This window comes from Lonchura striata, chromosome 4 (assembly GCF_046129695.1).
Source record: "Lonchura striata isolate bLonStr1 chromosome 4, bLonStr1.mat, whole genome shotgun sequence".
NCBI lineage: Eukaryota > Metazoa > Chordata > Aves > Passeriformes > Estrildidae > Lonchura > Lonchura striata.
This window is the reverse complement of record NC_134606.1, coordinates 48,783,717-48,809,047: the sequence shown is the minus strand read 5'-3', so window position 1 is coordinate 48,809,047 and position 25,331 is coordinate 48,783,717. Positions and strand designations below refer to the sequence as shown.

General features: G+C 39.2%; 1 protein-coding gene across 2 annotated transcripts; it reads right to left on the bottom strand.

Moving 5' to 3' along the window:
* Positions 1-343: 343 nt before the first annotated feature.
* On the bottom strand, positions 344-23,782 carry SLC39A8 (solute carrier family 39 member 8). Of its 2 annotated transcripts, XR_002465537.1 has the most exons (9): positions 23,601-23,782; positions 17,196-17,364; positions 13,055-13,224; positions 12,545-12,667; positions 11,368-11,535; positions 4,789-4,996; positions 4,117-4,301; positions 2,662-2,806; positions 1,351-1,450 (listed from the first exon to the last, which is right to left on the bottom strand). XR_002465537.1 is itself a non-coding variant. In XM_021531447.1 (8 exons), the coding sequence occupies exons 1-8, from the start codon at positions 23,775-23,777 to the stop codon at positions 1,304-1,306; spliced, it is 1,347 nt and encodes a 448-aa protein (XP_021387122.1). In that variant the 5' UTR covers positions 23,778-23,782; the 3' UTR covers positions 344-1,303. The 2 variants fall into 2 exon arrangements, 1 of the variants encoding a protein (XP_021387122.1); XM_021531447.1 differs by lacking the exon at positions 2,662-2,806 and having other exon boundaries at positions 344-1,450.
* Positions 23,783-25,331: the final 1,549 nt, after the last annotated feature.

Here is a 25,331-nt window from a genome sequence, read left to right as displayed (position 1 = left end):
ACATTCAAATAAAGTGCCAAAATAAATACTTTGCCTAGCAGAAAAAATATTTTAATAAAAAATTAAAAATAAAATAGTTGTACCTTCCTACAGCCAGGAAATACATCAAAAATAGTATCTCCTTTGAAGCTGTAAAACTTGCTTAAAAATCAATGAAAAAAGTAACTTACTGGAGAATAACAACAATTCCTTCAAAGAAAAGTGGTGACTGCAATGGAATGTATTTTTTAAATTAATTTCCTAGTGTTCATCTTACAACAGATTAGTAATAAGTAGATGAATTGTTTTTTTCAGAAGAACTCATATATATAAGCATGATTTTAGAAAGTTCACACGCAACAGATTGTGGTAAGAATTTGTAAATTTTATTATCATTTCATTCCACCCAACTGCACACAAAAAAATCATTCAAATTATGAAGAAAACATACTGGAATGTTAATTTTTAGCACTTTTCTCCCCTACATTCTCCTTTGTAAGACTAAAGAAGTGATTTTTAAAGGGGTTATATGGGAAACTTAAGTATAAAACTTTATTATTTTAATAGAATATACAATACTTGAACATATTTAAAGTACTCAATGTTTCTAAAATATTATGGAGTTGATAAACAGTCATAAATTTAACACAGGTTCCCTCTAATTAAAAAAAGTGGTTCTCAAAATAAATCAACAATTCCCTAGTGCACTTATAAAGAGAAAAGATCAAAAGCAGGAACTGATATGTTTCCTTCCAGTGTTAATTAGTAATTAAAAATCTTATCTTCATTAGCACCTACTCTGAAATTGTTTGATTTTTTTTTTTCTTTTTTTGTTTTTGGTGGGGAATGAAGATGTTATGCAGACAAATCCTGCAACAAAAGTCATAAAAATAAACCAGTTATGAAACTGCTTGCCTTCATCACAGTTAAAAAAGGACATGAAACTGTATTATTTTCTTTTAAATACACATCTTCCTTATAGACTTCAGCTTTCAGTTGGTTTGGGAGTTGCATGTAGCTGCATGTATTGCATAATTCTACTGGCCAAGTAACACCCTTCCTCTGTAACAGTTCAGATAGGTCTGATAATTTTAAGTAGAAATAAAAATATTAGCATAATTTTTTTGGCATCATACAGAAGCTGACAGCTCCTACTATTTAGTTCAACTGCAAGTCCTAAAGAACTTCCTGTACTTGGGGCAAGAGGGACAGGATGGGCCTTGCCACCATTTCAAAACCAAGTAGATTAAATGAATGTCCCTGTATGGATTTCAAGTGTCTTCCATTTGCAATTATCTTGATGTCTCCAATCCTGATTCCATTCTCACAGCTCAATATTTCCTGCATACAAGGTAATCAGCAGGATAGCAGTAAAGCCCGTTAGCAAACCAGCATTCTGAATAAGGAAGAACGTCAGATCCATCTTTCTTCCGGTCACCTTCTCCCGCAGCATATCATTCATCTCTGGGAACTGAAAAAAGGGATATTTTTAGGTAAGCATTGCCATCTCGTGGTAGCATACTTAATTTAAGGCCTTAAGAACTGAACCATATTGCTACTCTGGACTGAATATTAGAACTAACAGAGGGTGAAGGCAGTCACAGGAAAATATCACCCTAATTACCCTGAAAAACCACTCCACCAAGGAGTGGTAAGATGAAACAGCATTTTGTTCCTCTCTACGGTGGCTTCATCTGGCTGTGTCTTATGTAAATTTTCCCTTTTTGATTCTAGCAGCCTCCTAGGTTCCAAATGTTGGTCCATGTGTTGCTAGGAACAGCTGCCCTTGTACTGCTAAATGTTTTGTTTCTTCCTTCACTGCTATAGAGAGAAATCCTTGTTTGGGAAACAGAAGATTAGGATTCTTCTGCTTCATCTAAAGGAAAATGAAGTGAAGATGTAAACATGGACAACCCCTCAGAAATCAGAAACCTTTCACATGTGGAAGGTCTGGCAGGCTCATTAGGTCAAGCAAGGAAGAAGAGGAAGACGGGTGTGAAACTGGTGGTAACAGATGCAATATGACACTACAGTGCCATGAAGGGATTCTTCATTCCATAATATACATCTTAAAGGTTAATACAAGAGCACAGAGTGACTGATTCACGGCTAACTGCAAGAACAAAGATACTGCCTCAGGAGCCAGTGGAGGTGATGGCAAAACAGCACAGGTATGAAGTTCCCTGCATGGGATATTCAGGGTATGTGTTTGCTGCAGGTTAAATCAACTACAGTGGTTTTTGAGAAATAAGCTTTAAAGTATTCTCCTGTTCTGCTGAGAATAGTATAACCAGAATACAATGAAGATAGTTTATTTCAGCTCTAGTTAGGAAGCCTTCAGGCTGAGTAACTCAGAAACTGTATCTGATCTCACAACACAAAAACAGCAATTGAAGGTAATGCAATTCCTGAAGAACAGGCTAAGGTTAGCAGGAACAGCCCAAAGCTTCCCAGAAATGGCTACAGAGCTCCGTCACACTCTTGCACAACAGGGCAAAACTAGATTGACTTCATGCCATACAGCATGGCTCATTTGTGCACACACCTCAGCATACATTCCCACCTGCCCACAGCCACCCCACTCAGTGATCCTATTGGCAGAGATTGTACTATGCCAATATTGGCAGAAAAAAGAACAGAAAAAAGAAAAGGAGGAAGGCATGGCATTCCAGTTAATCCTACCTGCTTCTGGACAAGCAAACCAGAAGTGTGGAAAAACCATAAGAAAGTAGAAAGCCAGATCTCTGTACAGAGCACTTCAATACCCTATTTCAGACTTTTCAGGGGGAAGAAAAATTCAGATAGGTAATTGATACAATCCAAAAACCTATAAAGAGAGGAGGGTATAGGGAGAGAGAGAGACAGAGAGGAACAGAGAGAACAGAACAACAGATACAAGGAAAAGAATGTTACCTACTTTGATGGATTTAATAACAAACTTGAATCACTACAAATTTATGCCATGAATTTTACAAATCAGAGTTCAGTGCATTACTATTCATTATATGAGTAATGCTAAACAAAAAGCATTAGCAATTAAGGCACTGCAAGCTTATAAAATAAACTACTTATATTTTTTTTATAACTCTAACAACATATTAAATCCTATATTATTACCTAAATTATAACCATATTTAATGAAACAGTCACTATAAATGTAAGACAGTTCCTAAAAGCCCATGGAACCAAATTGGGGTCTCAAATTTTTTTCAGATTCAGGCCTCACTCTTCCAGTTCTGCACTCAAATGGATTCTCATGTGGCAGATGTAAACACCTTTGCACCTATTGCATCTGTTCTTACAACACTGAATTAAACATAATGAAACTTAAAACTATTGAAAGATCTCTTTTGTTTTGAGACAAAACATCATTGTAATAGGAAATTATGGAATATTGCTAAATGCCTATGAGTCCAGATTTTTTTTTCCAGTGTCTAAATGCAACCTGGATTTTAGCACAATTTCTTTTCCTTATATCCTCTAACACACTGAAAAATAAATGGTAGACAGATTATTGTGAATAGAACTCAGTAAAAATTTTCATCAGAACCAAGAAAATGAGGCTGGCACTCTTTGACTTGAACCAGGATAGAATTTAAATCAAGTTTTTCATTATCTCTGTGGTTACACAACACCTTTTATTCAATACAAAACTTAATATTTAACTTCATTCTGTTTACCTTTCTTTTTTTGCTTTTCTTTCACATGGTTTAAATAGACAAACAAGCCTTTTAAAATAATAAGATGAAATATTGTGACACTTTAAAATGCTGAAACAAATTGTTAATATACTTTTTACTCTTTGATTAAACCAGGCCAAATTCATGAAAGGCTTGTCTCTGTCTAAAACCCCCTTTCAATAATAATAGAGGCGAAAGGCTTTAGTGTTTCATGAATAAACATAACTTGCTATGAATAGGTGAGACTTTATAAAGTCTTACCTATTGCTAACAATAACTATTTGTGCACCTCCACTAAGGGTTTAAGTTACAAAATTCTATTATTATTAATGTTATTGTTATTGGTCACTGGCATGAGAAGGAGAAAATACTAGGTTCTACTGGAGAGACTTAGTGGAGTATATGTTGGGTTTTTTTTGCAGAGAAATAAATATCTGAAAATGAAATTATATCTCACCATATCTGCCAGAGAGATGTACAGGAACATTCCACCGGCTATAGCAAAGATGATGTTAGGAGCAAAGTTGTTGCCTACTAATATTCCAAAGGCCAACCCAACGTAACAAGAACATGCAGATAGGAAATTGAAAAACAGAGCCTGACGAGTACTCATTCCTGCATTAAGCAAGATGACAAAATCCCCTAAAAGAATCAAACAAAGAGAAAATCATCTTCAGAAAATGATATTTTGGTTATTTTCTGATATCAAAGGAAGTCGAAGAAAAGACATTATTTCTATGCACATTATAACCCTGTGCTGTTTTTCTTTATTCAAAATTAAGGAAACTGAAATATTCTAAACAAATAGTGATGCAAGATTGAGCTAAGAGCACAGGGACACATATTTATGATGATTTTTGGGTTTAAAATTAATTAATACAACACTGTACGCACCATATAGAAACAGGATAATTAGTACCTGTCCAATATATGCTCCTAGCTTCCGCCCACCTGCACTTGGGAACTTCCTGTGCCAGATGTGTGTTTTGGTGCTTGGTAACTTTTTGATGAATATTTTTTCTATTAATTTGTCTAAACTTTCTTTCAACCTCTGCCAACTTTACGCCAACACAAAAACCTACAACAGTGATTTTCACAGCAAACAACATGTGTAATAAAAGTTCCTTACCCAGTTCATGAGGAAACTCTTCACACAAGATGGCTATGGAGGTACTGAGCCCTTGAAGCAGAGACAAAGTGAAAGAAGCCCCAATAGCCAAGCCATCTATGAAATTATGTACTGCATCACTCAGTGTCACCATCCAAGCAATGGTCCCAATCTTTGCCAGTGGACGCCCCTTAAGACACTTGCATAAGCTGCTTTGGGTGGCTTCTTCCTGAAAAAAAAAAAAAGATAGAATGAAACATTTACACAAAGCACTGAAAAACGAAGTCAATGAATCATGCTTCTGTCTTTAAATAAATGGCAAGTATAAACTCAAGCACTGCTGCATATAGAGACCAAATTGCTTTGTCCAAAAAGAAAACGGCACAGCAAAAGCACCAAATGTTTTCTGTTTCAACAAGGTGACATGCACGACCCAGTCACTCTTCTGACTGACAAGTGTCACCTGGATGCCCTTCAGCGGAGACAGGAAGCAATTCAGGACACAGTGGTCTGACTGTCTCTCTGGAGTCGCTGTCAGATGAAGACAGTCCCAAGCCTCCTTTGCCACCTCTATATAAGCATGTACAGTCAGAAGGATCTGATCTCAGTGACTGGTAGCATCTGTATTTAAAACTGGCACTGCGTCACTGTCTTAGTACTGCTATTGCAGTAACAGAATTCTATCTACATTATATATATGATGTGTCTACACTGTAGAATGTGTCTCTAGTAATAGACATGTTCAGATATTCCATAAGGTTTATTTCTAATTTTGGGCAATGATAGTCAAGTCCAGCTGTTCAAATTAGTTTCTACAAAGTGAATGTTTAATAAAAACAGTGGTGGCTAATTTTGACTGCACAATTAAAGGCTCAGAGCATGAAATCAACAGGCTAATATAAAACTGCAGTGCATATACCCTCCAGGGATCTCACTAATTCTCCCCAGAAGTGGAAGTAATTTATACATGTGGTGCCATGAAATAATGAAAAACCTGAACACACACAGAAGGAACTGCCATTTTAACTGCAAGTACAAACTAAGCTCCCCTAAAAGTTCCTGGTGACCCATTTGATGAATTTCTATACACACATACTGCGTTTACAGAATATTTGCAAGCATTATAGATTTCCCCCATTAAGAAAAACCAAATTACTTATATAGCATTAACTGGTGCTTACTTACTGGAATATAAAAGCAGTAATATATGTGTGCCTACAGACATACACAGCACAGAATCACTGATTAGTTAAGGCTGCAAGAGACCAGAGGGGTTCATCTGGTCCAACACCCCTCTTCAAGACCATGGCACAGGATTGCATCCAGATGATTCTTGAGTATCTCCACTGAGGGAGACTCCACAATCTCTCTGGGCAATCTGTTCCAGTGCTCAGTCACCTGCACAGTAAAAAAGTTCTTTCTCATGCTCAGGTGGAACTTTCTGTGCCTTAGTCTCTGCCTATTGCCTCTTGTCCTGTTGCTGAGCATCACTGAGCAGAGCCTGGCTCCATCCCCTTGACACCCTCCCTTCAGATGCTTATAAACACTGAGTTTCCTTCTGTGTTGTCTCTTCTCGAGACTGAACAGACCCAGCTCCCTCAGCCTTTCCTTCTGAGAGATGCTCAGGTCCCCTCATCGCCCTTGTGGCCTCTGCTGGACCCACCCCAGGAGCTCCATGTCCCTCTTGTGCTGAGCAGCCCAGAACTGGACACAGCACTCCAGATGTGCCTCCCCAGGGCTGAGCAGAGGGGCAGGATCACATCCCTCAACCTGCTGGCAATGCTCTTCCCAGTGCACCCCAGGATGCCAATGGCCTTCTTGGCCACAAGGACACTGCTGGCTCATGGACAGTTTGATCTCCACCAGGGGAACAAACTCAGGTCTTTCCCTAAAGAGCTGCTTTCCAACAGATCAGCCCCCAGCCCCTGCTGGTGCCTGGGGTTATTACTTCCCAGGTGCAGGACCCTGCATTTCCCTTTCCTGAATTTCAGGAGGTTCTGCTCTGCCCATGTCTCCCACCTGTCAAGGCCCTTCTGAAGGGCTGCACAGAACTGTGGGGTACTAGCCACTCCTCACAGATTTGTGTTGTCAGTGAACTGTTCAGGAGGCAGGTTTACCAAGTCCTTGATGAATAGGTTAAACAATAAAGGGCCCAGTACTGGACCCTGGGGGACACCACCAGTGACAGGCCTCCAATTACACCCTGACTCACTGAGATCTGCCAATCAGCCTACTGCAATTTTTATTGCAATAAACCTCACTGTCCATTCATCCGTTTCACATTTCCTGAGTTTGCCTGTGAGGATGTTGTGAGAGACACTGGTTAAAGCATTGTTTAAGTTAAGGCAGGCAATATCCACTACTCTCCCCTCAACCACACCCATCTCCACTTCTTGAAGAACATCTTGAGGAACATCTCCTTCTCCTTAGGAGAAGGTCAAAGAATATTCCAATAAATCTTTAGTTATTAAAAACATTGAAAATTGGTTTAGTTTTGCCATATGCAAATGCTACCAGGCAAGCTGATTTTTTTAAATTCAAGGAAATAAAATGATCAATAAATCCTTGCAAAATTGTTAAGGACAGAGCTATAAGGTCTGTTGCATGATTTGCTCACAGGAGTCTTATCTAACTACATTCTTATATTTAGGAGCTGCCCTGGGACAGGACAAAAGTTCAGGTCAAGAATTTCTGAGTCAGGTGTCTATTGCACTGCCTGGAACTCATAGATAATAAAGCCTTGGCTGAGTAGTGCCAAAACCACCACAAAGCAGCCCCTATTCAGTCCACAGGAAGTTCTGAAATTACACTTTTAGGATGTAAAAATGAGCAATGGTATCAAAAAGTCAGGAGGTTCCCTGCTGATTCAAAAACGTAGGTTTAGATTTGTACTACACACTTGCCTTTAGTTTTTGAAGGTTTTCCTCTCAACATTTCCTCCAACACAAGCAGTGCCAATCTTTTTTTGAGATTATTAATTTGTACCTGTACTATTTCTGCTTGAGATAGGATCACTTACAAGTAATAGTAATTATTAATCTCTCTTAATCCATGAAGATAAACAGAAAGTCACTTTAAGAAAGAAGTATTACAAAGGAAGCCACACAAAATACATAAGTATAAGAAAACCCAAATACAATTAGCAAAGCTCTTCCACCAATTCATCCAGCTTCCTGAGGTAAAGATCTGTTCTCTATTTTTTTCTGTTCCCTGGTGATCATCCTTCAAGTGACTACAAACTGGAGGAAGCATTGTTTTGTAGATCACCCTGATTTCTGCCTAAAGCACATCATCTTTCTTGCACATGTTTCTAGGTTCACTGAAGAAACAGAGTTTGATCTAATGCACAAATTTTCATTTTAAATAATTCACCCATTTTTTCCACAAAAAAAGAACATTTTAAGCAATTAAAATTAATTTAGGGTACCAGTATTGATGTACTTCTAGAAATTACTTTATTGATCCAAACTTCCAAAATGCAGAAACAACTGCAGTTTATAAACTAGGAATCAGTTTCTGAGACACCTTTGTTTTATATCTATATCTAGAAATATATAGCTATCCGACATTTACATTTACTGTGTTGCTTTGAAGTATCATAATTCTTACATGTAATCCATTTTAAATAATGTCTTGGCAACATCTCTAAATTATATAAAGTACAATGAAATTTCTTTTCTGGATTTACATTCTGAACTTTACTACATCATGTATCCAGTAGAAGTAGATAAATGAGTAATACATATTCTTCATGTTTAAGATAAAGCAGATTACTGACAAAATACCATACAAACACGTAAGATTCCAAAGCAAAGAATTAGCAATGTCTGTCTCCTCTGCACTATTTCCATTTTGTCATGGTAGGTAGTTTAGCATACATCAAAAGAGATGTCATCCAAGGAGCTCTGTAATACCCAGCTGGGCTATCAGGTTTAATTTTTATTAAGTATTAGTGCAGCTCTACATCATTTGTATCTCCACAGTTTATGGTAAACCAAAGACATCCTTGGTATTTATGCACTTCTAAACACAGGGGGCTTTTTAAAAAGTAAGGGCCCCTCCTTCATTTCCAAACTTAAGAAATTATACAGAGACTCTCTTATTTTATCCTACGATATCTCAGATTACTATTGCCATTTCCAACACATGTCTGATTCCCTCAGACATGAACCAGACATGTCCTCTGGAAGAGCCCACAAGACCAAGAAGGAATCCTGACACTGCCACCAGGCAATAAATAAAGGCACTGTAAAGTTTTGTTACACAGCTCTAACAATGTGTACTCAAGAACACAGATGTTTCAGCAATTTGTCTCTGAAATAACTTCCCTTCAAAGTTTCTGTTGTCAAGCCATATTACAATGCATAGTAGATACAAACTCTGGGTAGAGCACAAAGGTTTTCAAGACTGCACTTACTGCTGCAAGTGAAAACAGAAAGTAGGTGACTAATTAAACATTTACTCTGATAGTCAATTTCTTCTGGCATTAAAGGAGAGAATATAGCTGGATCCTCATGGCTGGAAATAGTTACCATATCTTGGCACAGTCAGGCTTCAAACTTCCTCTTTAAAGCCTTCATTTTGATTTCTGACTACTCTGTATTTGCCCTCTTTAACAAGACGTCGTTTATGAGGACACATTAAAATTCTCTTGAGTACACATTAGTTAATGCCAAATGGTTTTGTCTTAAATAGTATATTCTTGTGAAGTTTAATGCGTCCCTACCCTCCTGTCATTACCCTAACTGCCCCAAAGCACCTCGGCCACATTGGCCCTCCCCTGACCCGGCCCTTTGAATCTCACTGGAGGAGAAAAAGTGCAATGACGGCTTTTCTGTTGCTATACATTATCATAGAACCATTAGGTTGGACCTCTAAGGTCATTGAGTCCAACCATAAACCTAATTAACCAAGTCCACCACTAATCCATATCTCTAAGCAACATCTCTATGCACCTGTTAAATGCCTCCAGAGATGGTGACTCCACCACTTCCCCAGGAAATCTGTTACAGGGCTTGACAACCCTTTCCATGAAGAACTTTTTCCTAATATCCAAACTAAACCTCCTCTGTCACAATTTTAGGCTGTTTCCTCTTGTCCTGTCACTTAATATTGGAAAGAACACACCAACCTCCATCTGGTACAACTTCCTTTCAGACAGCTGTAGAGAGTGATAAGGTCCCCCTCAAGCCCCTTTGCTCCAGGCTAAACAATCCCAGCTCCCTCAGCTGCTCCTCATAGGGATCATGCTCCAACTCTTTCACCAGCTTTGTTGCCCTATGTTAGACAAACTCCAGCACCTTAAGGTCATTCTTGTAGTGAGGGACCCAAAACTGAACACAGGATTCGAGGTGTAGCCTCAGCAGTGCTGCAGGGGAATGACCACTTTTCAAGTCCTGCTGGCCACTGTTTCTGTCTCTGCAGAGAGTGGAGGCTTCTTTTACTTGTTTTATAAATCTACAAAATAAAACTCACAGACACTCATAATACTATTTCCCTCCTGGTGTCTATGTAATTTTAATAATTAAGTTTGTTTCTTCTAGTTTTTAAGATGTTCAGTATCCACCACACTTCATGACATTTCTAGGGTAAGGACAAGTACAATTCTGGCATTTTAATCTGTGTGCATCAAATGCCTTGTGCGCCTGTAGTGTCAATGCAGAACTCCCAGATTTTCTCCTGGTTTTTAGGGACTGCCTTTGACTTGCTCTCCTGCTTGCTCCTCTCTGCTCCCCACAACTCACTTAATTAGCTAATAAAAATGGATGTCAAACCAAAAATTTCTACTATGAAAAATGTCTGCCTTAAGACATCTGAAATTTTTCCTATGTGCTTTTAATTTTTTTTAATAAGGCACAGTAATGCTCCACCATGCACAGTACTGCTCCTCTCTACACATGGAAAAAGACTAAAGAAGCACAAAACTTTCTCTTCCTTACTTCCATTTTCTTCTCAAACAGAAGGAAGTTGTATTTGCAGTATGAAAACAAACACAGAGAAATACAGAGAACAAATCTGAAAGACAATAATACTTAAACCAGGAGGAGTGGCTTCTGTCTCAATATACCACCTCTGTGATTCCCACAGTATCCAAATATACTGTGTTATCACAAGCAGTGCTCACAATATACTGCCTGAAATTTACTGTACTAGTTTTTCTCTTTAATCATTGATTCGGTAGAATCAGGTTCTCAAACTTAATGGATTATGCATCCAGGAACAAAATATGGATCATTCTGTATGATCAATTTTATTACAACAGCAAAACACACCATTTCTCTTTAAGCAAAACAGTAACAACAAAACCAAAATTAACCAAATTAAATATAAATTCAAATCTGATCAGATACATCTCTCTGTCCAACCCATTCCAACACTGATATAACATAGCCCTTTCTGTTGGCTACAAACTGAGTGCATAATTCAGCTTTTTCAAGCTTGCCCCAAAACCCTGTATTTTTTTCATAGATTCAACCAAATTATAAGCTCTAAGTCTACAAAAACTTGACAAAAGTAATAAAAATACATATTAACAATCCTCTCAGATATGCTTATATAATTGGCAGGGAAAAAATAAGTAAATAGACATAATTTTCATACCTGTGCTGAGACCACACTGATGCTGTCAAAACCAAGATTTCCATTGCTCTCTATGACAGCAGAATTTGCATAACATATGCCCCCATTGCTGGATGATGGTGGTTTGGGAGAGTTAGTCTTATCCTGAGAATGAATCTCTTCTCTATTTTCAAAGTAATCGTGGCCAGTCTAGGTGACAAATAAACAAGTAGGTAGCTAATTAAAATAAAAGCAAAATAGCAATGTAAGAAAATAAAGACAAAAAGGAAAAGGTGGGTGGGAGATCATATTCATGCTGCCTTGTTTTCAACACCAAGTGATTGCTGAAATGAGCAGGAGTGACCATTTAATTTTTTTAATTAACTCTAAATGTATGTAAGCTCCTAACTTACCTCTTACTTTAAGCTAATCAGAAAACATGGGAGACTTTTCATTTTTATACCTTTATGTAGAACCTCCTAAGCCAACCCGACCAAAAGTGATCAACATTTGCTGGTTATTCACGGTTGCTTGCCAAACAGAGCTCATTAGCCTTTGTCTACTTACATAATTAAAGAAAAACAAATTTATTTTTTCTATTTCTAACTATTGCAAACGATAGACAGTTGATCATCATAATTTTCAGTATCAGCAATACTCAAGTGAGCACACAGACAAGTACGCTGACACAGGGGTAGAAAGCAGAGCCCTGGGCAAAAGGAGGCAACTGCACTGCTCAATGAGCAGGTCTGCGTACCAGAGCTTGGGGAAACAGAGTTGGAGTTACTGAAAGACAGAGTCAGGCCCTATCCGTGCAGCTGCACTTTGCAGATGAGCAAGAAGGTGCATTTGTCACACTCATTTCTCCTGCCCAAATAGGAGCTCCATGGGCTCCACCTCTTACATATTTCCACTTTTTTCTGATGTGTTTAGCTACCACAGCAACAACTTGGCTGTGGAGAGAAACTGGAGTATGCATATATACTCTTTGGTATCAAAGACAGCAGATCACACTTACATCTAGATTCCATTCCCAAAGCTGCTTGTCTCTCCCTCAAAAAAATGAAGATTTCTTCCCCTATTCACATGGGTTTTAAACAGATGTATCAGAACACACAGGAAGGCTGAATTCCACATTTTATTCATCTAGCGAGTATCTCACAAAATATGACAGGTACTTTAAGGCAAGGCTCATTCAGTTAGTGATGGGTTTCATTACCTTGTTATAGAGCTTTAGTATCACTTTAAGAATCCTTTCCACAAAGAAGAGAATATAGAATCCACCAAACACAGCAACAGCTTTCTCAACATAGTTATCTACTTTCGGGTCAAACCCAAATGCCTAACAGTGAAGAAAAAAACAATGCAAATTAGTCTGTAATCTTAGTACATTTCCAGAAAAACAAACGTCACACTGCACAGATACCCCTCTATTACAAAACCTGTCGCTATACCAACCATCGTTTTCCATGAGCAGAAATTGAAAAAGATTCTGATCTCATTACATTTTTTACACTTGGACAAAATGTTAACAGCGTAGCCTATTAAAGTTCACTACAACTTTATCTAGTGTATTTCTCTTTTTGTTTAGAGACAGAATAGCCCTTGGTCCTTCCCAACAAGAAGGAACAATATGACATAGATCTTGAACAAGACATAGATCATGAACAACATGACATAGATCTTTAGAAAATAGTATGCAAACCAAATAATGATTCCCCTTGCTTACCTCTGGAATGAGCTGGAAAATTGCATTAGAAAAGAGAGTACCAATGGCCAAGCCCACAAAGTAAGTTAGAACCTTGGGGAAATATGACTTCTTTAAGAGAGGAGTTAAAATCAATCCCAGAAGTGATGCCAAGTTAATGATAGACACAGCCAGGAACCCAAATCCCCAAACTGTGGATAAACAAAGAGAAATACAAAATATTTTAGTATAACACCCACTTCAATCCGCCTGTGATTTCTCTAATTGCTAAACTGGCATGGAACTGGTAAAAGAGTCGTTCCTTGGTTGAAATTAAAACTCACAAATACAAAATTCTTAAAATGCATAGGCAGTTAAAATGCATACCTGCAGAAAGGAAATATCTGAAAACACTTTCTGGGACAACCATATTAAAAATGGAAACCATGCTAGTGGAATATACAGGCTGGCCTATCTGCTGCTAATATAAATAAGGTCTCTCTACAGTCAATGAGGAGTAAAAATTAAGGTTTAGGCCAAGAGCAGCCATAGCATAGAGAAAAGACAAAATTTCTTACTAGTCCCAGTGTCAGATCCAATTGACATTTACTTCTAAAAAACTCCATGACAAAAAGTCTTGGCTGTACCAGATATAAAAATCCTTCCTTATAAATCACCCTGAGGTGATATCTCAGCTTCTAACCCTCCTCCCTCCTCCTGTCATTTAAACAAATTCTGCTAGCTGAAAATGCTGCCCGTAAGTGTTCACCAACAGGTGAGATGATAGCTCATAGTTGAGACAATTATAATAGAGAAATTAAAGTGCATAAAAGAAGAGGTTCTAGGTTCAAAAACAAGGACATGTGATGTAGGTACACAATGACATAAACCTTTCATAAGAATCAGTAAATGCAGTGGGGTTCAGCATAATTTTGTTTCCTTCACCATAAGCATAATCTCAGATATTTAGTGTTCAGGCACCAGGACTCACACAAATCTGTACCATAATTATTCTAGAGCCTGAATTATAGATTGGAGGGATGTGGTTGCTGTTGCTTATAAGCACTTACAAAGCTGTGCTATGGATAACTTTTTTTTCCCCAGTGACACCTCAAATTCCTATTAGTACAGAGAAAAACTTTAAAAGTTGTACTAAAGAGGTCTACAAGTGTGCCCCAAATGATGCCACAGAACTATGAAGCAATCCAAACAGACAGTTTGTCTTTAAAAATTAACCAAAAAAAAATAATCAATGCCAACACAATGTTGCCTAGATGAGAACAGGTTCATGTAATCCAGCAAATTGCATCATTATGAGCTTGTATGCATGTAAGGAAGTCACCACAAATTCCTCTCTCCATAGCAGAAACTAACAGATCAGATTATGGTCTGATACTATTTCCTGGAACACAACTGACAAACACACTAAGCTAAATTCCTCACCTGCAACTGGGATGGCTCTACTCCGTACAGTGTCACAATATTTTTAGAAAATGAATTTCATATTATGTCAAGAACAGAAAGCATTAGAAGCATTCAAAGCATTTGCAGATGTACCAATGCCAATTACAACATTCATTTGCCAATTTTGAGACAGCTACACAGAGAGAGGGGAAAAACACACAACTAGATATGGGTAGATTCACTAAGCTACATAGATTAATTTATTAAATGAAATTAGAATTAAAATTGTAACTATATTTTTGAAATCAAATTTATAATAAATGAGTTTCCAGTGTCATCGTGAGTCAGAAAACACTGTCTACATTTGGGATTACTACAGAAGTACAAGTCTTTTAGTTTAGTGCATGGACATCTACCCATATTCTGTGAAAAAATGTACATTTTAAATTGAGTTGAAAAAATTCCAAGACAACCAATGTTGCCAAAGTTCCTGCACTAAGGACTCTATTTCACAATATCATGTGCCATAAAATGGTTTTATTCAGTAGGACTCCACCCACACTAGTCTTTTCATGAGTTCACACATCTCAGAAAGATGGGTAGTCTGACTTTATGTACCAGAGCAGGGCACTCAGATACAGTGCTAATTCGTCCCCTGAGACGGATGGCTCAGTCAATTTTTGCAAGCTACTATTACTCTTTCTGTCTCTAAACTGTAACCCCAATAAAGAGACAGCCAAGAAATCCAAAGGCACAAGAAATCCAAAACTGCAGGAGTGCAAGTAAGATGCCCTCCTTAGAACACTGCTGCCCAGCAGTGTTCCTTGTTAAGAATAGGCAGGCTCAGGCTCTTCCTTAACCTTGTCCTAGGATGAAGAGGAAGTGCATGAATACCTTTCTGAAGAAGTCAAGCAGAGAACACAGTAAGTGTTTTTCTTGGACATGAGTAATGCCACTGGGCAGTTTCAGCTGTTTGATATATCTCTATACACCTCCCTATTATCTTTCAGAGAAGCAAGCAAGGGGAGAATTTGAGTATGCCCTAAGATCAGATAGGTTAGCTCGGAGTTTTAAAAATCTCAGGACAAAAGACATTAACATACGTTGCCTTCCAACTTCTGCTCTGCTTTGGCATCACTTATTTTTTAAACTGAGTAGCTGTTCCTAAAGCTCATTAGACTGGTTTCTTCTGCGCATCTTGTCCATTAATCCATTTTGGAAGACAGCCTATTGTTAAGACAGTGAGGGCTCCTGGGGAAAAAATTCACATAGGCACAGCTGGAAACAGGCATGGAGGATTTTGCTCCATGGGCAGTAATTGAAATCATCTGGGCTCAATGCTACTGACACATTCACTTTGTGATGGGGGTGGGGGTGTATAAATCAACAGCTGTATTGGGCACTGGGCCTTTCTAGGAATCTTTGTTCAAACACTGTGTGTCGCAGTAGTTTAAAATGCCCTAATCATGGGCCTTGCAGATTTCTTGTGCTGCAGACAAGGAGGGGCAGGGAGAAGGCTGCCTTGTTTATCTGGCTATTGGACATTGCTTCTGAGCTGGCCTGATAAAAGAAAAACAAGGGGCATGGCCTAAGTAACTTAAGAGATTAACTGTAGGTCAAGGATTCCATGTTCAAAAAAAAAAAAAAAAAGATAATAGATCCTACTCTCCAATGCAGATCTTGCAGATCTTATGGTCTTCTTGGTAATATGTGTCTCCGTATCATACAAGCTATCTAGAGCAGTCATGCTAAATTGGTGCCATGGTTTCAGCGATTACTCACTTAGAATTCTAATCTTTCACTGACACAGCAAAGCACAGCTATGTTTTAGGAATGATCTCTAATTCTTATTAAAGATTATCACCTATATGAATCAGAACGTTATTAATACAGTATTTCAAAATTTACAAAAAGCACTTCTGTATCTCTTCTTATGAGCACTGACATTAGGCAGTAGTAATCCAACATCTTAACTTTTAACATTAATTCATCTGATTCCCTTGGAACAGTAAATTCATTTGGAATACTGACTCAAATTAATTACATTTGATCCTTTTTAGTGCAACAAGTGATTTCTTTAATCAGATAAATATTCCCTGTCCAGTGCTTTTCACTGCATTGTATAGTTCTGTGCACAAAAAAATATAGAAACAAGAGTGAGAAAAAGAGGAAGAAAGAAGATTAAGGCTACTTAACCATCTTCCTCCTGGAGGGGTCATCACAGAAAATGACATGAAAGCAGGAGTCAGAATTTGGAAAGAATATGAGTATTTTTCCTCAGTAAACCAGTCACTGGCTTACCTGACAGTCCACTTGCAAATAACTCCACTCAAATGTAGCCCAATTAATTTTAACTCTATCTATTTCCATACATGCAGATTCCACCAAGTTTTATTTCCCATTGCAAACTACTTGCACAGACTTCCCTTCTGTACACTCATCTTTTCTTCTATTAACCAGCTATGAGTCCTTATGTTTCAAGGCACAAACCATCATCCAAGCAAAACAAGTCAGAAAGGCTCTTCCTTAGTTGGGAAAAATATTCCATAACTTTCTAATCAGTTCTTTCACATTTCTTACAGCATTTTAAATAGATCACTGTCAAGCAATACCAATTTTGTTTGGATAGTCTGCTGACCTAAAACAGCAGTTTATGTTCCCACTTTGGAACCGTATCTTCCCAAACAAGACAATCCTGTTATCTATAGATAAATGCTTACTATTCCTCCAAGAAAACCCTACTCCAGCCACAGCATTAATGCAACTAATAGTAACTAACCTTGCAAAGAATGTGGTTTAGATGTGTCCACAAAGCTTTCCTGATGATCACACGGGTGAAAAATTAGCTGTTGCAAAACTGCAGGACATATTGTAGAAAAGCTGGAATTTGATATGTGACTGTTGTTCGGTATCCCATGCAAAGAAAAGATTTCTTCACTAGTCAAGCACTGAAACCAAAAGGGATTTTGACAACTTAAAACATCAATGTAAACAAAAAATAAGACATGCAGTGAGAAACCCAAGAATTACAATAGGGAAATACTGTAATGCATTTTCAGGAAAGTCTACACAATGTACACTGTGCATGAAAATACAGTGATTGCTTGATGTGAAACAGAAATTATTCAAAATACTTTAAGTTAGATAAATCACAAATCAATAAGCCACTTTTTAAAGAGACATTTGGAGATATTTTGCCCTGAGAACTTGGGACAGTTAAATCTCACAATATATTTGGAAAAACAGCTTCAAATTACTTAAAACCTAATGCAATTAAAAAATAATTAACTTTAAGAGCAGACTAGATACAGTTAAAATCTCAGTAACAGAGTATGCCAGAAAAGGACTGGTAATCCAGTGACAGTTTATTCATGCAAGTGACCACTTGTACTTTACAATAACACTTCTTATTTATCTCCCTAAATTAACTCCTAAAAAATGGTCTAAAGCCAAACATTTTTCATTCAAACCCAAACATTTTTCATTCGTCTTATAGCAGTAACTCTTAAGGGCAAACAAACATTGCCTTGTACAACCATAAGATAAACTCCTGCTTGGGATCTTCCCTTTGTCTTTAGCACAGGACATAAGAGTGTTTGATGGGTCAACAATAAATGTAGTCAGCAGTGCTAAAGCAGAACAGGGGCAAGGCAAGGCTGGTTCCTCCGTTTGTCATTTTCAACCAAAAAGATAAAGTACAAACCACAAAGTATCATAAAAGATACATTTACAGAAAAAATTTGAATGTTTTTATGTGAAATGTTCTAAACTGCTGAAAGCTTTCATCTAACACTTTCTGTTCATTTACATTCTTTATTTTGTATATAAGGGAAAGTGTCCTATATCAGGGAAAATGTTATTTTTCTGGGTGTACACAATAGTTTTGTGCAGTTATTGTTGCACAACAAACACATATTACGGTTCAGTCTCAAGACCAAAAAAACCCAAATGTTTTCTTCTATTTGAAACATCAATTTCAGCATAACTCTCCCTGTAGCAAATCTCAGTATGACTGCAAGCAGAGAGCACTGGAAGCCTTAGCAAAATAAACACAAATGGTCACTCCCTGCTCTTCTCAGTTTTGCCAGCCTTCAGATTACACAGCACATCTCCAATAATTCAACATTATTATTTATATGGCAATTAACTCCTAGAGATAAGCCAGAGTGATTGCAAATCATTTATTTCATCAGAGCTGCTTCCGCTCCTCTTAATAAGTATTTTTCTTACTGTCCAGAAGGTGAAAGGCGTGCACTCATCACCAGAATGTGACTCTCTTTGATTTGCTTGGAGGAAGAGAATATGCAGGCTAATTCAAGTGACTTTAGCTAAATTACATTCAGGATGTTTCTGTCTTTTCTCTTTAACAAGCCAGTCTAGCAGAGTACTCAGGCACATGCTTGAACTTAAACCTAAAAGCAAATTTTGTTAAGGCCATGAGACCCTAAAGGCTCATATATACAGAAGCAAAGTGCATGTAATTTCATCTTTCAACATCAATGCTAAGGCCAAAGAAGTATCATGCATAAAAGAATAGAGCTTATAACAGAAGATGGATTTTTGCTTTAAAACATGTTGCTCCATTTAACCTACATGAAAGGAGTGAATAAAGAAATCATCACTGAAGATACAGTCTTTAACAGGCCAATACACAAACCACTGGAGCTTTCTAAACTGGCTGTAAGTCTAATCATTTTACTGTTAACTCTGCATTTTGAAATAATACAAAATACATGGCTAATATGCCCACAGCAAAACAAAGGGAGGAAAGTTGTGGTCTACAGCAATAGTTCCCGTATGGTGCTTATTACCAGCTCATGGAGCCCTTTCTGGACATCTGTAGTTAGAAAAATGAGCCAGTAAGAGTTGAGAATTTACACCATAACTATCTCTGAAAGAAATCTTCCTTAACTATTTCATTTCTAAAATACAGAATAGAGTATTAGCATTTTAAAATACCAATACATTAGTATTAACATTCATTCACAAAAATACAAGTGATGTCGTAGGTAGGAAAACAGATAATGGAGAGAAACCAAATGAGACACAGCATAAATTAATACACCTGACAATCTTAACTTTGCCTACACACAAACATGGAAGTCATAAATGCCATCATAGAAGAGCTCTTTCATGTGAAATTGAGAAACAGCATTGTATTTAATTACTATTATTATTTTGATCAGGGACAAACCCAGAGGATAATGATTCTTATAAATGATTCATTGTTATAAGTCACCTCATACTCTCAGTAAACTCCTACATACATCCAAGAGCTAAAAAGCAAGCTTGCATGAGTTCACCAGCACAATTAAAAGATTAATTAAAAGATTTAATCTTTTCGAAGCCTTGGAATGGAGCAAGGCATGTTTTGCACACTGCAAAACTCTGCATTTATCTTTTCAGGATAAATAAATACATTAACACAACCATGCTGCTGTAAAAACATAAGATATTTACTTTGTAAGATTGAAGGACCATCTCATCAGAGAGAAAATTTAGCCTCATGAAACAGGGGACTGAAAATTATGTCCTGACTCACTAAGCCTGCTGTCATGTCTGTCCCCTCTATTTAACAAGGGTTTTTTTTTTTCCCCTGCCTTTTTTTTTTTTTTTTTTGGTTTTTTAACTTAGTCTGAGCACGGATAAGGCAAAATAGAGACATACAGCTGTGCCTTCCTCAGCTTACTTGCAAGAAATGAAAGTATCTAATGCTGATGTGGAAACACCTTGGTGTCACTTAGGACAGGTGAAAACTGGATGATGCAGATGATCATTCCTTCAGTAAGCAGCACTCCACGAGGAAGAGTCAGATGAAGCTGCCCAAATGAATGCACTTGTGTGCTTCAGGGATTTCACACACCCCACAACATGGGCAAGGCAGATGTCTGTGCTGGGAGCTGAGATACACCCACAAATACTGAAATTTATTGGAAATATTGTAGAAATAAGACACTTAGAGGGTACAACTACTATGCGTATTTAGCATCTCACTGGCCAGGCAACATCAGATCATGGTGTTGGATCAAGACCCTAACTCTGTCACTCTTGTCTCCATTCTTTCAAAAGGACAAGTTGTAACTAGTGAAAAACTACCCAAAAGTCCTCAAATCAAAGAATATACTAGCCTGGTCCTAAATTTTTAAACTTCCTAGATTTTGACTTATCCTGAGATGAAAGGTAATTATATCTGATAACAAATATTAATTTTAAAATTAATTTTGTCAAAATGTTTTGATTAAAAAATAAAATGCATTACTTCAAAACACAGTACTCAGGTATACCACCTAGACTGGCATAAATATACAAAGCCAAAGAAGGAAATAGAAGCATGATTTTAGCCCCTACCAATTACATCGAAGCATAAAAAAAAGGTGACATTAACAAGCTTTCTTTCCAATGCCCATTTACCTTCCAGGCATTTTTGGACCAAAAATTTTGAGCATGCCATTTAGTCCTTTGGTACACATGTACGGCTGCCATACTACAACTAATTCAGTGACAGAAGATCAAGTACGGTTTCATGGTTTTTACATCTTGCTAATAATGTAAAATACAGAGCAAGTAACAAGCCATCATGTCTATTAGACTGCAATTCTTAATTTTACCCCTATTAGTATAAAATGTGCAGCAATTCCACAGTAAAATGTAAAAAAACCAGCACTGCTCAGTATTTGTGCTTGCTCAATTACTACTTATTTCTCTGAAAAGGAGTCTTAGGTTACATATTAAGAAAAAATGATAACAGAAAAATTGAAGAGCAAAGACAAAAATAATTATAGAAGTACATGATGAAAGCAAAAAGAGACCAAAAGCGGAAGAAATTTGTGGCACTTAAATCCAAAATTCCAAAAGGGTGCTCATAAAAATCCAGGGGTTTTTCTCTACATTAAAAAATTAGCATCTTTACAGACATCATAGGACACAAGTTACCACAAACACCTACACAAGTATACACTCAAACACTATCACCAACAAATTAAATCATTTTTTACTCTTCCTTTGCTTTTCAAGTCAACCTGGTATCAAAGGAAAACAGAAATCAATCCATCTTCTTTTGGCTTACACCCAGATTTTCAATCTTTAAGAAAATGGATGAGCTTCTTGTGGATCTTCTTGTGACATTATTAGGCTTACCAAAATTGTTGTGAATGAGACATTAAAACTGAACACTAATACTGGGATAACATTACAGAGACTGTTCCTGACAGGTGGTGTATGACTTGCCCCTTACAGACCAGCTCTCCGCTAAAAATTCCCTCAGGCTTGAGATGAGAGCCTCTTTGAAGAGCAGGGGGATGTTATCTTGATTCAAAGAAAAGCCTGGGAGTCATTCCACTAGGTCGGGACAGAGAAGTTAAGAACTGAAAGTCTGAGATAAACCTTCTGCCCTCCTACAGTCAGGCACTTACGCAGCCTGAATATATTCAGATGCCTTGAGGAAGACCTGGATCACTCTCAAGAAGCATTCACTTTCCCCTGTCAAGAATCAGTAGAGCTTCTGATGCCTTCCAAAACCCACACTTTTATTAGGCCACTTCATGTGTGGCACTCTGTCATAACCAGCAGATGCTGAATTATCAACTTGTAAGCACAAAACCTCCCGGCATTTAAAAACAATCACACAGGATTTAAGTGGTGTGAGTGTGCATTTGCATGTGCCACCTGCCCAAAGTCATAAACATACTGACATCTATGAGGGATCAAAATGCACTTGCTTTAATGGTTCAAGCTGATGGAACAGCCATAAGGCAAATTTTAAGAAAGAATGCAAGTAACTCAGTAAAAAAGTAGTTTTCATTTAAAAAATAATTTCAGTGTGATAACCTAGATATTATTCAACATGAATATAATTAAAACAGGCCTGTAAAAAAATTTGCTTCAGTTAAACTTCAAGTTACTTACGAGGAACATGCATTCATAGTAATAAGAAAGAGCATTATTTTTTTTCCCCCTTCTGTAGCCTGTGTACGAGAGCTACGTGCTTTTGCAGACGGAAAACCTGAAGGACTGAAGAATCCACTCATTTCTATGCCCTTTTAAAGAAAGGTGCTTTTCACAGCCATAATCAACACTGTAAACTTGTAGTTAGCATGTGTGGCTGAGAATGTTTATGTTTATAGCATGCTGAGTTGGAACAGTGACCAGTTTGTGAGACTTGAAAGCAGCAACTCCTGAAAACACTGCTATGCTTATACTGAATACTACATTGATTTCAGGGCAATTAAGTCCCAATTAAACCTTTCTAAAACAAAGAGAGCTTATCAAGGTTTGTCTCCTTCACAGAAAAAGCAGAAGAGCTACTACTCCATGTTAAAAAGACAATTCTCAAGGTCCCTAGAGCCATCCCTCTTCTGTTTCTTAGGGAGTGGGATCAAACCAGAGAAAACAGTCATTCAGCTTTCATTTTTGTGACTAACTTTGTGCTTCTGATTTCTGAGCATATGGAAATCACCACCAATCTCAAAATTTCCCTTCAAGGAAACAAATTGAGTCCAGGACGGTTCAGGTAAGTGAAATTACACAGATTTTAAAAGTAGCAGAGCGATCTGAGGTTCTTATGGCAACATTAAACAGAGTACAAACGTTTTAAAGAGAAGTAATATTCTGGTGATGTCCAGTCAGTTAATTAAAATCAGTTTAAAAAGCTTTTGTAGATTAATCGATGGGAATACACTTTGCACTCAACCTAAATAAAAGACGTGAAAAGTTCTGAAAAAGTTTCTTTACACAACCAGATTTGTATAATCGAGTTTTTGCTGTCTCATGAGAACTACATTTCAACTAGTCCTGAAGATTTGCTTATTCAGCTCTCGGAGGGAAACACCAGCGGCTTCTCATACACTCCTTGCTGTTGCACAGATGCTATTTAACCGGGCAAAGAGAGAGTTTAAGAGCCGAGCAACGAGGCCGGAGAGCCAATCCCGGGGCAGCCCGCGCCGCAGCAGCTCCCTGAGGCGCGGCGCTTCTCCCGCTCTGGCGGGGCAGCGGCACCTCTGCCCGCAACCCCAGCCCGGAGCGCCAGCCGACATTCGCTCCCTCCCTCCCGCCCTCCTACCGGCTTCACCGTGAGGGAACACGAGGGCGACGAGACTTAAGACACTAGGGAGCTGCCCAGCCGGCCCGGCGCCCTCGCTGCGGGACGTCGGCAGCCCGGCCGTGGCCGCGGTGGCGGTGCCGATACCTGGTTGTGGTGCAGGTGGGCGAGCGGCAGCGCCGAGCCCAGGGCGGGCGCGGCGCCCAGGCGCTGCAGCAGCGCGGAGAGCTGCCCCGCCGACAGGCTGTGGTTGGCCCCGAAGACGCGCAGCACATCGTCGGCGAAGCTCGACGCGTTGGCCGCGCCCGGGAGCTGCCTCTCCATCCCGGCGGGACGCGGCGAGTGCGGCGGATGGCGCGGCCCCTGCCCACGGGCTCCGCGGGGCGGGAGCGGGGCCCGCCCGCTCGGCCCCTCCCCGGGGGGCGTAGTGGGGCCGCGGGGCGGGCGGCGGCTCCGCGGAGCTCCCGGCGGGGCGCGGAGCCGCCGCTCGGTGCCCGCCGCGCCGTCGGGCCGGGCCGCTTGCCGAGCGCCGGCCGAGCCCCGCCGTCCGGGCCGCGGGCTCCCCGCCACCCTGTGTCACCACAGAAGGCGGCGCGGGGCTGTCCGAGACCGCCCCACGCGCGGGCAACTGCGGAGGATGCAAAGCTCCCGGTTGCCACCAGCGCCGGGCCAGGGCCCGGGGGTCACACAGCCATCAGGAGCATTGCTCCCCATGCCGGTCCCAGGCATGGCCCCGGCTTGCCCGGCTGCCCCACACCCAGCTGCCCTGGCCCGCGGGGTGGCGGAAGGGATAACGGAGGCCAAGGTCCAGGCCCAGCCAGACACACAGGCAGGGCCCCCTCCGACACTATCTCCAGAGCCGAGGCTGCTGGACCTTGGAATGAGTCCTTGGGTTGTCAGCCAGATAGGCAACCTACTGCTCTCAGGCCCCCTCCCTAACACAGGCTGAGACCTAGATTTGTGTCTAGTCTACCTTTTCAGGCAGGGTTAATGCACAAAAAAGCATGTCATTTCATGCCTGCTTTTTAACAAACAGCAAAAATTGTGACTGGTCACAGGTGTATTCCTGGGGGCTATTGCTCAAGTGGTTTAGATAAAAAAGCTCATCCTGCAGGACAGCAGGCCCAGCTCAGCAAAGATCTGTACTCTCAAGTTATCCTGTAAGCCTTTTACAAAATTTCTTACATATCCATATAGTGGACAGAGATAGCATGTTTTTAAGGAGTTTGGGTTTTAGTGGTTTTTTTTTTTTTTTTTGGGGGGGGGGGGGTTTGGGTTTTTTTTTGTTTTTTGGGGTTTTTTTTTTTTTTTTTGTTGTTTTGTTGTTTTTTTTTTTTTACAATTCTCATTTAGATCACTGCTGTAGAATTAAGTTGAATTACGTGAGCTGGGCCACAGTTCCTGATTCCAAATTTTCTAAAACCAGAATTTTGTACTGTCTGTGCCAAGTAGTCCGGGTAACAGCACTATGAAGGAGGCATGGTAAAAAAGATAATTCATAAGCAGCAGAACTGATTTAGATTAATCCTTCATAAAAAACTTCACAAAGCATCTAGCAGGAAAAAAGAAATGCCAGCAGCATAACCTACCACTGGGCAGCGGGGAAGAAAATCTAGAGAGCTACAATAATAATAATTCTAATACTGAAAAACCTGTCACTGTTTCTGATTTAAAGCCTGAATCACTCACTGACATACTTTTACACTTCCATCTTACTTGGTTGGTGGCAGCTAAAACGGCACGGGCACAACTCAGCTACGCATTGTTCCAAATGTCCCTATCTGTACTGGTTCTACCACCAGCCGAGGCTCAAGATGCTCCACCCTACCCACTTCTCTATCTACATGTGCATTTTGGCTCTCTTCCAGAGAAATCAAC

Excerpts from the sequence above, each read along its gene's own strand:
- SLC39A8 (XM_021531447.1), bottom strand. The coding sequence starts at position 23,777 with ATGGAGAGGCAGCTCCCGGGCGCGGCCAACGCGTCGAGCTTCGCCGAC. Across the intron at positions 11,536-12,544 it reads TACTAAAGCTCTATAACAAG|ACTGGCCACGATTACTTTGA; the intron begins GTAATGAAACCC and ends TTTGTCACCTAG. Across the intron at positions 4,997-11,367 it reads TCAGTGTGGTCTCAGCACAG|GAAGAAGCCACCCAAAGCAG; the intron begins GTATGAAAATTA and ends TTTTTTTTTCAG.